Here is a 15,902-nt window from a genome sequence, read left to right on the forward strand (position 1 = left end):
ATAGATCAGATGATATACGTATGTGGTCTCTCTGTGCTCAATGCATACCTCAACACGTCAGGTTAAACAAGCTAGACCCCCAGGCTCTGTTTATCTTTAACATTTACTTTCAAAGGATTACACTCACAGGTGCGAGGTCCTTGCGTTGAGACAAAAAGGTGACATCATACACTGAAATTCAAACACAGCGCTATTTACCTTGACAGATTTTTCAAGAACCCACATTTATGTTTTAGTTTATGACTTCCAGTGTTAAAGGGGAGGGATGACAACTTGGATACTCAGTTCCAGTAGTACCTGTGGTGTGAGAAAGCAGTCTGTACTGCAGTGTGTGAGATGTGTCACCAGCTCATCAGATGGCCAGCAAGAACAGCCCTTGTACCAACAACCTAGAAATCAAGTGTAATGTAGATTATTTTTGTTTTCACCTTTATTTAACCGGGTAAGCTAGTTGAGAACAAGTTCTCATTTGCAACTGCGACCTGGCCAAGATAAAGCATAGCAATTTGACACATACAACAACACAGAGTTAAACATGGAATAAACAAAACATACTCAATAATACAGTAGAACAAAAGAAAACAAAAAGTCTATATACAGTGAGTGCAAATGAGGTAAGATGAGGGAGTTAAGGCAATAAATAGGCCATGGTGGCGAAGTAAATACAATATAGCAATTAAACACTGGAATGGTAGATGTGCAGAAGATGAATGTGCATGTAGAGATACTGGGGTGCAAAGGAGCAAGATAAATAAATAAATACAGTATGGGGATGAGGTAGGTAGATAGATGGGCTGTTTACAGATGGGCTATGTCCAGGTGCAGTGATCTGTGAGCTGCTCTGACAGCTGGTGCTTAAAGCTAGTGAGGGAGATATGAGTGACCAGCTTCAGAGATTTTTGCAGTTCGTTCCAGTCATGGGCAGCAGAGAACTGGAAGGAAAGACGACAAAAGGAGGAATTGGCTTTGGGGGTGACCAGTGAGAATACCTGCTGGAGCGTGTGCTACGAGTGGGTGCTGCTATAGTGACCAGTGAGCTGAGATAAGGCTGGGCTTTACCTAGCAGAGACTTGTAGATAACCTGTAGCCAGTGGGTTTGGCGACGAGTATGAAGCGAGGGCCAACCAACGAGAGCGTACAGGTCGCAATGGTGGGTAGTGTATGGGGCTTTGGTGACAAAACGGATGGCACTGTGATAGACTGCATCCAGTTTGTTGAGTAGAGTGTTGGAGGTTATTTTATAGATGACATCACCGAAGTCGAGGATCGGTAGGATGGTCAGTTTTACGAGGGTATGTTTGGCAGCATGAGTGAAGGATGCTTTGTTGCGATATAGGAAGATGATTCTAGATTTAATTTTGGATTGGATATGCTTAATGTGAGTTTGGAAGGAGAGTTTACAGTCTAACCAGACACCTAGGTATTTGTAGTTGTCAGAGCCGTCCAGAGTAGTGATGCTGGATGGGCGAGCAGATGCGGGCAGTGATCGGTTGAATAGCATGCATTTAGTTTTATTTGCGTTTAAGAGCAATTGGAGGCCACGGAAGGAGAGTTGTATGGCATTGAAGCTCGTCTGGAGGTTAGTTAACACAGTGTCCAAAGATGGGCCAGAAGTACACAGAACGGTGTCGTCTGCGTAGAGGTGTATCAGAGAATCACCAGCAGCAAGAGCAACATCATTGATGTATACAGAGAAGAGAGTCAGCCCAAGGATTGAACCCTGTGGCACCCCCATAGAGACTGCCAGAGGCTAGTACAGGCTAGTAATAGGGGTTGCAACAATTTCGGCAGATCATTTTAGAAAGAGAGGGTCCAGATTGTCTAGCCCGGCTGATTTGTAGGGGTCCAGATTTTTCAGCTCTTTCAGAACATCAGCTATCTGGATTTGGGTGAAGGAGAAATGGTGGGGGCTTTGGCGGATTGCTGTGGAGGGTGCCGGGCAGTTGACCGGGGTAGGGGTAGCCAGGTGGAAAGCTTGGCCAGCCGTAGAGAAATGCTTCTTGAAATTCTCAATTATAGTGGATTTATCGGTGGTGACAGTGTTTCCTAGCCTCAGTGCAGTGGGCAGCTGGGAGGAGGTGCTCTTATTCTCCATGGACTTTACAGTGTCCCAGAACTTTTTTGAGTTAGTACTACAGGATGCACATTTCTGTTTGAAAAAGCTAGCCTTAGCTTTCCTAACTGCCTGTGTATATCTGTTCCTAACTTCCCAGAAAAGTTGCATATCACGGGGGCTATTCGATGCTAATGCAGAACGCCACAGGATGTTTTTGTGCTGGTCAAGGGCAGAAAGGTCTGGAGTGAACCAAGGACTATATCTATTCCTAGTTCAACATTCTTTGAATGGGGCATGCTTATTTAAGATGGTGAGGAAGACAACTTAAAGAATAGCCAGGCATCATCTACTGACAGGATGAGGTCAATGTCATTCCAGGATATCCCAGCCAGGTCGATTAGAAAGGCCTGCTCGCAGAAGTGTTTTAGGGAGCGTTTGACAGTGATGAGGGGTGATCGTTTGGTCGCAGGGACATTACGGATACAGGCAATGAGGCAGTGATCGCTGAGATATTGATTGAAAACAGCAGAGGTGTATTTGGAGGGCGAGTTAGTTAGGATGACATCTATGAGGGTGCCCGTGTTTACGGATTTGGAGTTGTACCTGGTAGGTTCATTGATAATTTGTGTGAGATTGAGGGCATCAAGCTTGGATTGTAGGATAGCCGGGGTGTTAAGCATGTCCCAGTTTAGGTAACCTAGTAGCACGAGCTCAGAAGATAGATGATATTTTGTACTGTAGATTATGCATGTATGCATGCGCTTACCAGCAACAGGCCAAAATATGTTTCTCATTATTTCTCATGGATCAAATTAATTTAGTAGGGAAATGGGACTGTAATCAGTCTAGATATCTTGACATTAGTTATCTTTTAGTACGAAATTAATGATAACTCAGTCGGGGGGCTAAATGTACTGTATGAGTGTATTGGCAGATCTGCCAAGGCTGAACACATGCTGTTGTTGTTCTTGTCATGACTGGTTAAGATTTCTTTGTAAGATGGGACCAAAATCTTTTATCAAATAGGAACTCGGCAGATATTATCATTAAATGCTACCTATTCTTTTCCTTCCTTTCAAGCCATTCTGAACATGGACAACACTGTGGTGGACCTTGAGACCTTGCAATCCCTGTATGACAATGTAAGTTGTTTAAAATATATTAATGATTATACACTACGCTTTTTCATTGGTAGGTAAACGTTTGATGACACAAACTGTCACTGAAGGAAAAAACAAACATGTTTTGGGCAGTGTTTCTCAACCTCCGGTCCGTGGACCTGTAGCGGTCCTGAGGATTGTGCTGGCTGCTGGTCCCTGAGCTGGTTAACTGACACTAATTTAGTCAGCACTACAGTGAAAAAACAACTTGCCGGTCCTTGACAGAGGAGGGACAATGGCTTGCCGGTCCCTGGCAGAGGAGGGACCATGGCTTGCCGGTCCCTGGCAGAGGAGGGACCATGGCTTGCCGGTCCCTGGCAGAGGAGGGACCATGGCTTGCCGGTCCCTGGTATCAAAAATGTTGAGAAACACAGGGCATGTGGAATATGAAAGGTTAATCAATGGACAGGCAAACGTGTCTACATTACCACAAGTCATGTAAGATTCACCAACTCACACAAGTTCCATGTAGAGGTTGTTGAACAACAATATCATCTAGATTTGGAGCTTTTAGACTCCAAATGTAATAGTTTACAACGAAACCATCATTGTTTAAGTTTCATGTCATATAGTTACAGAAAGCTACAGTACTAATGTAGTCAAGCCACAGTATTAGCAACTAGTTGTAAATCAGTCAACGGTTATTCATTTTGTTTTATTTTGACTACTAAACAAAAACTACAATTCCCATCAATTATGTACACCTTCCTTGGAACATGTGGGAAGGCGGGCTTTTCATAAACAGTCTTTGAATCTTTAGTCATTACCTAAGTCTTTATAGTGTTTCCAGAATAGTTGAATGATTTTGCTGTGGATGTCAGTTCCACAGCGTCTGCTCTGAACATGCCTCTGTATCTGGAGTTCATGTTCCATCTGGTCCACTTGAAAGGCCAACTAAAGGAAATGTGCTTTAAATACCAAAACAAACATGGAAGCCACAATCCCTATTGGTATGTGTGGTGTTTGGCCACAGAGTCAGCCCTGTGTACTGTATGTATGCTGGAAGGGGATAGACGTTTCTCTAGTAAACATCTATTGTCATATTGTTGGCTCCTCTCTTGTAAGACATGCATTATCATATAATCATACATATTATCTCTATTGGATTTTAATGTATTTCTCTACACTGGTATAATAGGCACTGTTTTATTAAAGTACAATGGGATAATGTAATAAAGTGTGTTGTTATTTCATTACAATAGCCACATCATTAGCCCTGCAAGACTTTAACCGGCCAGTGGATGGCTCATAATAATGGCCGGAACGGAGCCAATGGAATGGCATCAAACACATGGAAACCATGTATTTGATGTATTTGATACCGTTCCACTGATTACCACGAGCTCGTCCTCCCCAATTAAAGTTCCCCTAACCTCCTGTGGTTTAACCTGTCTCTTTTAGCTGATCATTATGTCAACAAAGAGAGAAGCATGAAAAGGAACATGTTTTTTCAATTTCAACCTTGATACAGGTTTAAGATACTATGACATTCCTGAGAAGCTTTTGGCTGGGCAACACAAGAGGCCCGTCCTTTGACTTCTAGAGCCACATTAATAATATTGAAAATGACTGTGGCTTAAGACATGGTGTAGTTTTGAGGAAATGTGTCATAACCCATAAGAGTCTAAGTTCTGTCTAAACCGGAGTCGGGGGGGAAGTACTACTAAGCTATATGGAATTGTTTTAACAAGGTCATACCAAGGATCATTTTCCTATTTGATTTAGAATTTTAAGACCACTTGAAGAATCCAAAAAATATATTCTAAAATGATTTGATGAACATTTTTAATTGGCCTTACTGATATTAGCCCATGCATTTAATAACAGATTCACTACATGGAACAACAGACATAACTCTCAGGTATAGGATAGACACTTCAGAACAAACTTTCTTTAGATTTGTTTTGGAGGGGGCTAAGAAAGATCAGGAAACATTTATAAATATTTAACCCCTTATTTTTGTCACTAAACGGTCTCCATATATACTTCCATACATTTTTTCAACTGGTACCGGGGGACCTTCAGACGAGCCTTGTGAGGCCTGTGGGCGAAACAACCGACATGAACTTGTTCGTGAGAGTCTCACCTTTACACAGACTGATCTTATTAGTGTGTAGCCCAAACTGTTCAGATGCTACAGACAGAAGTTGACAGATCAACTGTACCGATTTCAGACGAGTCCCAAGACACTTGTGTGGGTTGGAGAACACCATTGTGTTCTTGAGAGTCTCATCTTTCCATAGAGAGGTCCTTCTGTAGCTCAGTTGGTAGAGCATGGCACTTGTAACGCCAGGGTAGTGGGTTCGATCCCCGGGACCACCCATACGTAGAATGTATGCACACATGACTGTAAGTCGCTTTGGATAAAAGCGTCTGCTAAATGGCATATATTATTATTATTATTATTAATAGTTTGTAAGCCAAACCGTTCGGTAGCTACAAACGATTCTGTGAGAAGAGCGATTTTCGGGATGTCTCATGGTCTTTCAAACACCGCCCTAGCTCTGTCACCTCTCACCACAGATGCGGAAGTGTTACATCGGCAGATGTGGTGGATTGAGACACATCCAATGCAATATTGGATGTGTCTCAATATCTGTAGCTTAAACTGGCAGATTTTATGGGTATTTTTTAATTACGCTAATTAGATTTCCGCGGGGGCGTGGACATCGACCTTAGTAACAGAGGGTCTGCTCAACCCAGGAGTCAAATTGAGGAGCCAAATTGTTTCTCTTTTGTATTGCAACTCCATCCAGTCTCCCAGTCTCCAACCTCTAACCACAGTTGGCAGTGTAGCCACCCCGACTTCGGAATAAGGGGTTCTAATGGTTACACCCTCACAGTTCTAGAACACACTCACAAACACAGAGCCTTGGAGAAGGTCACTCCTCACTTTCACAGTAAGACGTGGAGTCACCCTGTCTGTGGGCTCTGAAAATATAACCACTACTGCTCTCACAACACAATCCCACAGGAAGGAAGAGGTCACTGTGAGGTACCCCTCCCCACAAATATCAGGAGTCATAATCATCTGACAGGGAACCCCTCCCAACACCACATTACTGTGCACGTGATAAGCATCAGCATGACAAACCCCAACACTTGCGCTCATGACATCTACTCAGAGGCTGAGACTGCCGGGGTTGAGGAACATTATAACAACACTGTCACCTTGTATGAAAAACACAGGATTGGTGACAATGAGGTGGGTCAATACGATAATAGCACCTCAGGCTAGGTTCTCGGTCATCAGAAAACAATCTTGACTTGAAGTTTAGTGCCATACATGGGAGGTTTAGAAAAACACAGTTGACCAGAAATAAAGGATTGGTCACACAGCAGTTGCTTTTCTCTGGAATGTTGCATGCAACTTTCTCTCATACTATCACAGCCAAAGAGAAATGTACCAATTCATAGATCTGGCCATCATATCGTCTTGTCAACAAATTACTCCTCACGTTGGTACACCCAGACGTTAAAAAAGGACCCGTTTCATGTTAAATGTATTTACACTTTAAAACATATGGTTAACCAGAACCAGAGCTTACCCTGGCAGACCCAAGGCAGAGTGTGTTGAATACTAATTTGCCCTGTGTTTGATCTGCTGCTGCTGAGTTATTCCTGAGCCAGACTGGAGTCAACGTCAGCTCCCCTAACCTGCTTCCTCAGACAAGCCTGAAGTCATGAGAGACTTAAAGAGTTTACATTTCTCTGTGTTGGCCGTTTTATGGTTTTGCCATTTTGCATCAGGCCTGTCAACCTCTATTGTCTTCTTGCTTTTTTTAAATGATATGCCATCTCTGGCCTGGTTTATTTTTATTCGATCACCTTGTACTAAACTGTGGTTTTGTGTCGGAGAATGTGAAAATATCTTATAAATCGAAACCATACTATAGTGTTCATAAAGTATCTACAAAGGGTGTATTTGACCACATTCAGTTTCCTTCTATGTGCAAGAACAGGGTATGTGTGCATGTACGGTATATCTCAAGCACAAGGTACACTTTTGTGTTTCACTTGCAGTACCCAATATCACTCTCTTTACCTATTTCAGAGAGCCCAGCAAGATGAGATGGAGAAGATTGAGAAGCACATCAAGTCATCCAAAGATAAAGACGACGCAAAGCCATTGGACAAGCCTGAACAGTGAGAGCAAATGTAGGCCAAGAAAATCACCATTTCAAAATGGTGTCTGCCTTTTATCCCTATCATCTTGTTCTTGTACTTTCCTCTTCCCTAAGGTTTCTCTTCCAGCTGTCCCAAATCCCCAATTTCTCAGGAAGGGTGTTTTGTATCCTCTTTCAATCAACCTTTGATGAATGTATCTCCTCCATCCTCCGGAAAGTTGAAATCCTTCAGAGAGTGTGTACGGTGAGTCTCCTCTACATTCTGTCTGAAAACAGCCTGTGGTGTTAGCGGACAATGTAATGTACAGCCATGCATCGAGAGTGTTCAGTACATAAGGAATGAAAGCCAGAATCTCTGGCGAGGGATAATATACAGCCTCCTAGATACCAGATGCACTGAACTGAACTATCTCTTGCTCTTCTTCAGTTTGTCTATTTCCCCCCTCGATCTTCTGTTTCTCTATCCTCTTTTCTTTGTTCTTCTTGTCACTATGCTTCCCACTTCTCTACCTCTCTCTTATATATTTCCCTTTCTCCTTCTCGTCCCTTCTCCACCCCTTCCTCAACTCCTTGTCTCTGTCTTTCCCCATGCTGCGTATCAGACTCTGCAGAGAGGTCAGTGTGTGATGCAGGTGCTAGGTCTTGTCTTAGCTTTTGGGAACTTCATGAACGGAGGGAACCGATCGCGCGGGCAGGCTGACGGCTTCACTCTGGACATCCTGCCCAAACTCAAGGACGTCAAGAGCAGTGTGAGTGTATGTTAAGCTCTGACCGTAACTGCCTTATTACGGTGCTTAGGGAATGTTTTTGTCCCCAAATGAGTGACTGACTGACTGCTTGTTAGATGTTTGGTGTACCGCCAGTGCTGTCCTGTAAGAACATAGTGGTCAGTGTTTTCAGTATTAGAATCCCAGAGAGGTGCCCATAAAGAATATAAGACAAGTTACCGGCGTTAAGTTATGACACTCTCCCCAGCAAAGGTTTCCTTGTGTTTGATGCATTGCTTCTAAGTCCTCTTTAGATGTTTTCTCCATACAAATTAGAACATTCTGCTCTAAAATGATTAGATTAATGACAAAAAGGATGTACAGTTTATTTATTTGGATCTTTTCAACTGTCTCTCTTTCAGGATAACTCTCAGAGTCTTTTGTCATTCATCGTTGCTTACTATCTGAGGCACTTTGATGAGGTATGTTCTAGTTCCTGTTTATTTGAATCACTTTCTGATTTACTCTGATTTGCTGGGATATCTTTCCAAAGCCCTTTTCATCTTCTCTCTCGCCAGAGGATAGCGTGGCTTATTTTTTTAATCAAATTATTTATTTTCCTTTCCTTTTCTCAGTTCAACTCGACCTGTAGCACGTTAGCTGGCACAGGATCCAAAGGGGGCCTATTGTAAATAATTAGGTTAGCCAGATGAGATGAACTCAGGCGAGAGTATGTTGCCAAAATCAACCTACACGACACTGTTCTGGGCTCCTAATGGCTCCCTGGTAACACTGATTGACAGGATAAACGTATTCTTTGATTACAATGGCTCCTCTCTAGCTGACAACTATAACCACTACCACCATTGCAATCTTATCTTACTGGGAATGTTTGGACTACTGATAAGAATGGTCGAGACATCCAGCACAATGTTAACTGAGATGTATGCTGGAGAGGGTTGTTCTGGTCTTTGATGATGATTGACTTTGACTGTGTGTCTGTATGTTGTCAGGACGCAGGTAGAGAGACCTGTGTCTACCCTCTCCCTGAACCCCAGGATCTCTTCCAGGCCTCTCAGATGAAGTTTGAGGACTTTCAGAGAGATCTACGCAAGCTAAGGAAAGACCTCAAAGGTGAGACTGGATCCCACAAATATATTATCTCCATTTGGAGCTCCACTGACAAACCTTGGACTGTATGTCACCAACACCAGGTAGTAAACCTGAGTCAATGTTGATTATGACAGGTGTCACATCATGTTTATGGCCCATTGTGTAGGATTTATGAAAGTATAACTCGGGTGAAATGCATCCCTGTATCTCTATCATGGGAAATTCTTCCAAGTGTGCCCAGCCATAGTGGTGTTTTGATCACAGAACAGGGCCAACAGATAGCATCTGTTTGTCGTACAGACCACCAAACCAGATGGAGAGTCAGGAGCAGACTCCTGTAGAATCACAACACAGAGAGCCAAACAAGCCAGGTTCAAGGGGCTTCTCCTACCTGTGTGCCCCAGCTCAGGCCCCTTAGAGTGGGTCAAGGACCTGGAGAGGACGCCTTATTTATGCTACCCCCTGCATACTCACATTACAAACCATAAGATCTGAAGATCCCATAATTAAAACCTTCAAAACTATCAGTGTACTGGGTGGGTAGCAATACTGTTTGACAGTCATCCAGTTGAGCAAGAACAGAATATAGTCTGTGTATCCTTTTCATAATAGTTCAACCTAAATACTAGGTCACTTCGCATAAAATACAAGTCCAGGTAGCACTTACAAAAATGTTTTAGAGGTTTGCAGGGAATTACTGACTACGGCTGAAGTCTGTCAAGTCTTTTCCCAACAAAAAGCCCTGATGAAGTGTGGAAATCAGATTACACACTTAAAGCCAAGCTCATTGGTTGAAAACAAAATCCCTGTGCGACCGAATGAATGACTGAATGGGGAAATACTTATTATATTCATTAGTCAGTCCTGACTCATTCAACACTTACAGCACATTATAGGGGTCTACAGGTGGGGAAACATTAACGCTAACAGAGTGCATCTATTTTATATGTGTCAATCAAGAATAATCACCCAAATCTCCTCTCTTCTCTATCATGTTTTATGTATCTTACTGTTAAACCAAGGCTCCTATTTTTTTTTACTGCACTGCAATCAATCTTGTGAAGCTTCCGATTATCAGGTTTCCAAGGTCCACTGGGAGACTGACTCACGTCCTCATTCCCAATGGCAGAGTACCATGATGGTGTACATAAATGCTTCATCACATACTGTAGGTTCTCTTTACTTTAGAGGGAACAGCTGAGTGTTGCAACAGATGTGGGCTTCGATGACAGTTGCCTGGGGATTAGGTTAATTAGTAGGCATCCCACAGCAGTGGGCTTGGATGGCCCTCAGGACAACAGCTAGCTCCACAGAGGGGGCCATATGGTCAACCAATTAACTCGGAGAACTCTGGCAGGCAAGTTTTGGATTCATCATGGGCGCTGATGGACCGTGACTCTGGGGTGCGCCAAGGGACGTTTAAGGAGTCTGCAGGTTCCATGGGTATCACTCATTGTTTGGAGAAAAGTATTAGGGTGAATGGGAATGCATCATTACTGGTTAGTTTGCCTTTGCCCAATCCACATCAGTTATACACATTATGTACAGTAATTAGCCCCAATTACACAAACAGGTAGAGTGTAATACTGCAATGTCAAAAATAGTCTTTACAAGCTGTCTCGTTCATTTTCTTCCTTCTTTGTCCTCCTCCACTCCAGCATGCTCGGCCGAGACAGAGAAGGTCTGTCAGGTCTCTTCTGAAGAGCACCTGCAACCCTTTAAAGAGAAGATGGAGGGGTTTCTGAGCCAAGGTGAGTTTGTGAACACAAAGTACAGACAGGCAAGAAGTGAAGGTGCCCCAGTTGTAGTTACTTGACAAATGACTCAACCATCACTGAGGCCATTTTGGGTTGTGGCTGAGACAAATGGACCATTGATCAATGACAAAGGAAGCCATTTTGGTTCTTCAAGTAGTGAGAGTCAAGCTTCGAGACGGATCATTGATACCCCTTATCCTTGGTGCAACTAAAGTGTTGCTGCCCCAAAGATAAAGGCTAATGCCTCAGATATTTCACTGGGTTATGTTCAGTGTCAGAATACCTGACATGAGGAAGCCATCTTGGATCTGTGTTAGAGAATAGAGTGTAGAGATGGGCAGTTGATCATCATGCTAACCTTTGGTTAGACTGCACTGCATCTGTCCTGCCAAGACTGATGTCTCAGTTGCTCTTCTGGTTAATGTACAGTGTTTGGAAGAAAGATGTGCAGAGATCATCATTCTACCTGCTCAGACCTGCACCTTGTGACTATTTGCACTGACTCTCCGCACATCAAACCCTTACACACAAGCACACAAGCACATGCGCACACACACAGACACACGCATACACATACACATACACATACACATACACATACACATACACATACACATACACACACATAGACATATACACACACACACACTCACATACACACACACACACACACACACACACACACACACACACACACACACACACACACACACACACACACACACACACACACACACACACACACACACACACACACATAGACATAGACATATACACACACACTCACACACATTCAAGCACACGCACGCACACACAGACACACACGCACACACAGACACACACACACACACAGTCAATGCTGCTGTTCTATTATATACTATTTATTCAACTGAACGACCAAGTCACTTCCCACTTTATATTGTAAAGACAGTCATAATTGACATAGCACACTCATAATCTATGCTGTATATTGTATACATATCAGGTTATTGCAATGCATATTACCTTCTTATAACTTATTTTATTATTGTACTGCAATGTTGAGGGAGCTAGCATTTCACTGCACATTTTATACCTGATATAAACTGTGTACGTGACAAATACAGTTTGATTAGATTTTTATTTGAATCAACGCAGTTTCCATGGAGACCTTTGCTTACACCAGACTGCATTGAATAACTCAAGGCTATTGTTTCAGCTTTGTGCCTGTTATGATGAGCTGCAGCAGCACCTGTTAGCTGAGCCTTTGACCTCTGTCTGAAAGACATTTCAAGAGCAGACGTACTTCCAGGCCAAACATGAACACATAATGAGGGCTATAGGCAGGATTGGACCCTGACAGGTTAGATAGTGTAACTGTAATAGCAATCTGGTTTGTCCTTGTCTTCCTCCTGTTCTTCACCTCTTTTCTTTCTCTTTTTACTTTATGGCCTCTGGAAGAGCCTCCTCTCTCAACCTCACTCGTTTACTCTCTCGTTCTCTCCATTCCTCCCTCTGTCATATCAGGAAATCAAATAAACACTTGGAGGAAGCTGTTTACCCTGGGAACAGTTAAAACAGGGATGATGAATTAGCAGTGGAACGAGCGCTGATGATGAATCCACCTAGCGCTTTCCCTTTGTGATCGACCATGTTTGTTTTCATTTGACCACAGTGTGTTTGTTTATCACCCTCCCTCCCAGACCCTTTCAACAACCTCCTGTAAAAGAGTACCTTCACCCCTGCATCTCAGTCCTTTTAACTTACTTAACACTGAGGTAAAGCGTAGAAAATCTGTTTAAAAGAATGGAACTATGCTCATCATAACAGAGAAAATTAGGTTTGGTTTTCATGTCTATTAAAACATGTAGGATATCATTCTAGGCAGTTTTACATAGCAGGCTATTTCTAGCTAACTGTTCCCATTCTTCTTGTAATTCTGAGCTCACTGGCCCCTTCTCAAGTGATGTTGTATTCAAATGAGAGTTGGTAATCTATAACACATGCTCTTCTGCTATGTTGCTCACTGTCCTTGAGTCCAACTTTAAAGGAAGCCTGGATGAAAGCGTCTCTCTGAAATAAATATTGGGTTTTCCCTTTGATGCAAATGACGAGGTTGTCCTCAGAGAGAGGAATGTTCGGCGTAACACTGACATGTGACTTGGAAGGCTCCAGACTAAATCCACTGGTTGCCTCCACTGCGGCAAAAAAAAAAAGCAACAACAGCAATGTCTTATTTGTGTTATTTCTATAATTTCAGACCCCGGAGTTAAACAGTTTCTGGCTCCACAGTTTCCACCACTCTTGTTTATTTTCTGACCATGAAACTAACCACAGAATAACAGTGAAAGGGGACTCGTTGGAACGGCACTGTTTGGTCTAGCTCGATTTTCCCCGCTTGTTTCACAGATTCTCATGCATGCGATGCCTTTGATGGAGTCTCTGTGCCTCCGAACAGAACATTGGCCATGTGATTATCTGTTTCTGATGGAAATATTAAGATTACTAATATTGTCTGCGTGCTCTCTTTAGGGGACTGATTACTGCCTTGGTTACAAGGGTTGCCTACTCATACCATATCAGATAAGATTTATTCGGTGTTGTCCAGAATCTATTTTTAAACCTCTAGACAGGTACTTACGCTATCGTTTAAAAGTTTGGGGTCACTTAGAAATGTTGTTCTTTTTGAAAGTAAAGCTCATTTTTAAGTACATTAAAATAACATCAAATTGATCAGAAATACAGTGTAGACATTGCTAACGTTGTAAATGACTATTGTAGCTGGAAACGGCTGATTTTTAATGGAATATCTACATAGACGTACAGAGGCCCATTATCAGCAACTATCACTCCTGTGTTCCAATTGCATGTTGTGTTAGCTAATCCAAGTTTATCATTTTGAAAGGCTAATTGATCATCAGAAAACCCTTTTGAAATTATGTTAGCACAACTGAAAACTGTTGTTCTGATTAAAGAAACAATTAAACTGGCCTTCTTTACACTAGTTGAGTATCTGGAGCATATTTGTGGGTTCGATTACAGGCTCAAAATGGCCAGAAACAAATAACTTTCTTCTGAAACTCGTCAGTATGTTCTTGTTCTGAGAAATGAAAGCTATTCCATGCGAGAAATTGCCAAGAAACTGAAGATCTCGTTCAACGCTGTGTACTACAGTACTCCCTTCTCGGAACAGCACAAACTGGCTCTAACCAGAATAGAAAGAGGAGTGGGCGGCCCCGGTGCACAACTGAGCAAGAGGACAAGTAGATTCGAGAGTCTAGTTTGAGAAACAGATGCCTCACAAGTCCTCAACTGGCAGCTTCATTAAGCAGTACCCTCAAAACACCAGTCTCAACGTCAACAGTGAAGAGGTGACTCCGGGATGCTGGCCTTCTAGGCAGAGTTGCAAAGAAAAAGCCATATCTCAAACTGGCCAATAAAAATAAAAGATTAAGATGGGCAAAAGAACACAGACATTGGACAGAGGAAGGACATTTTTAAGTGACCCCAAACTTTTGAACGGTAGTGTACATATGTATAGAAGGCCTGTATTAACTCACCACATACAGTCCATGTTGTATGACATTTTGGATGGATTTAAAATGGATTCCATACTTCTTTGCTGATTATGTTATTCTGTTGCATTGATCTGATGACGTCCATCCTGTTCAGATTTCTGATTGGTTATTGATGAGCAATAGGAAGCAGATGTAGAAGAGAGGATCAGTATTAGAATGATTTAGTACAGGGAGCCGTGGACAAAAGTGATCGTCCCATTGGACATGTCAAGGTTTCTTAGATGTCGCTCTGGCTTCAATTACACGCAGTGATTTGATGTTCCCTCGATAAAGACAGGCCGAAGATCCATGCCAAGAAAGATTCCTACTACCCGTCTACTTTAGTGGATGTCTTGGAAGGCTATGAAGAGGCTATAGGTTTTAGGTTGCTATGGATTTGGAAGCTGCCCTTGAAGGCTACTGACAGCATGTCTTATATGGTATCTATCTACCATATAGGATTGTGTGTGAAAGCAATACAACTGGAGAAACACACAGATGAGATTGGCTAGGTTTGAACCTGGGTCGCATGCATGCCACAAGCCTGTTGTCAGTCCAAGAGCAAGCGTGGTTCACCAAACCACCTAAGGTACCTTTCACCTTCGCTTTGACATCCTCGTCTGCATACTACAAGACTGTGTTAACCCACTCAGCTAAAACGTTGGCCTATAGGCATTTTCTCAGGGAGCTAATGCAAGTCAGGTCTCAGACAGACTGGTTCACCAGAACACCTTGGTTACAGTATCACAGACTTCCTCAATATCTCAATGAAAATGAACTGTACTGTACATAAACATTTTTTTACAAGATGTTGATTCGTTGTACATTTGTAAGGCAACCAACTGCGATAGGATTGTGAGTTTGCTTAACACATAATTTATTTTGCAAACTCACTATCCTATTGCAGCTGGTTGCCTTACAATTGTACGTCGAATCAACATATTTGTTTATACAGGGTGGAAGAGAGAATTAGAGAGAGAATTATGAAAAAATCCTGTGTAAACTGTCTATACAGGGGAAACCCAGTCATTCTGCCTATATGAGAAATTGTATAAGCTACACTAGAATGGACAAAAGTATGTGGACATCGACCATCTCTTTCCAAAATCATGGGCATTAATATGGAGTTGCTATAACAACCTCCACTCTTCTGGGAAGGATTTCCACTAGATGCTTGAACATTGCTTCCATTCAGCCACAAGAGCATTAGTGAGGTCGGGCACTTGAAGTTGGGAAATTAGGCCTGACTCGCAGTTGGTGTTCCAATTCATCCCAAAGGTGTTCGATCGGGTTGAGGTCAGAGCTCTGTGCAGGCCAGTCAAGTTCTTCTACACCGACAAAACATTTATGTATGGACCTCGCTTCGTGCACGGGGGCATTGTCATGCTGAAACAGGAAAGGGCTTATCCCAAAATGTTGCAACAAAGTTGGAAGCACAGAATCGTC

At 42.6% G+C, this 15,902-nt stretch overlaps 1 protein-coding gene across 1 annotated transcript in view; it reads left to right on the plus strand.

The window, feature by feature from the left end:
* The window catches only part of LOC118369779 (formin-2), a 58,962-nt gene that overhangs the window by 31,210 nt on the left and 11,850 nt on the right, over positions 1-15,902 (plus strand). The window contains 7 exon segments of the mRNA XM_035754471.2: positions 3,137-3,198; positions 7,271-7,362; positions 7,458-7,587; positions 7,946-8,092; positions 8,473-8,532; positions 9,064-9,184; positions 10,822-10,914. Of these exon segments, the coding sequence (XP_035610364.2) occupies positions 3,137-3,198; positions 7,271-7,362; positions 7,458-7,587; positions 7,946-8,092; positions 8,473-8,532; positions 9,064-9,184; positions 10,822-10,914 (705 nt within the window).

Source organism: Oncorhynchus keta, chromosome 36, assembly GCF_023373465.1.
Source record: "Oncorhynchus keta strain PuntledgeMale-10-30-2019 chromosome 36, Oket_V2, whole genome shotgun sequence".
Classification (NCBI taxonomy): Eukaryota; Metazoa; Chordata; class Actinopteri; order Salmoniformes; family Salmonidae; genus Oncorhynchus; species Oncorhynchus keta.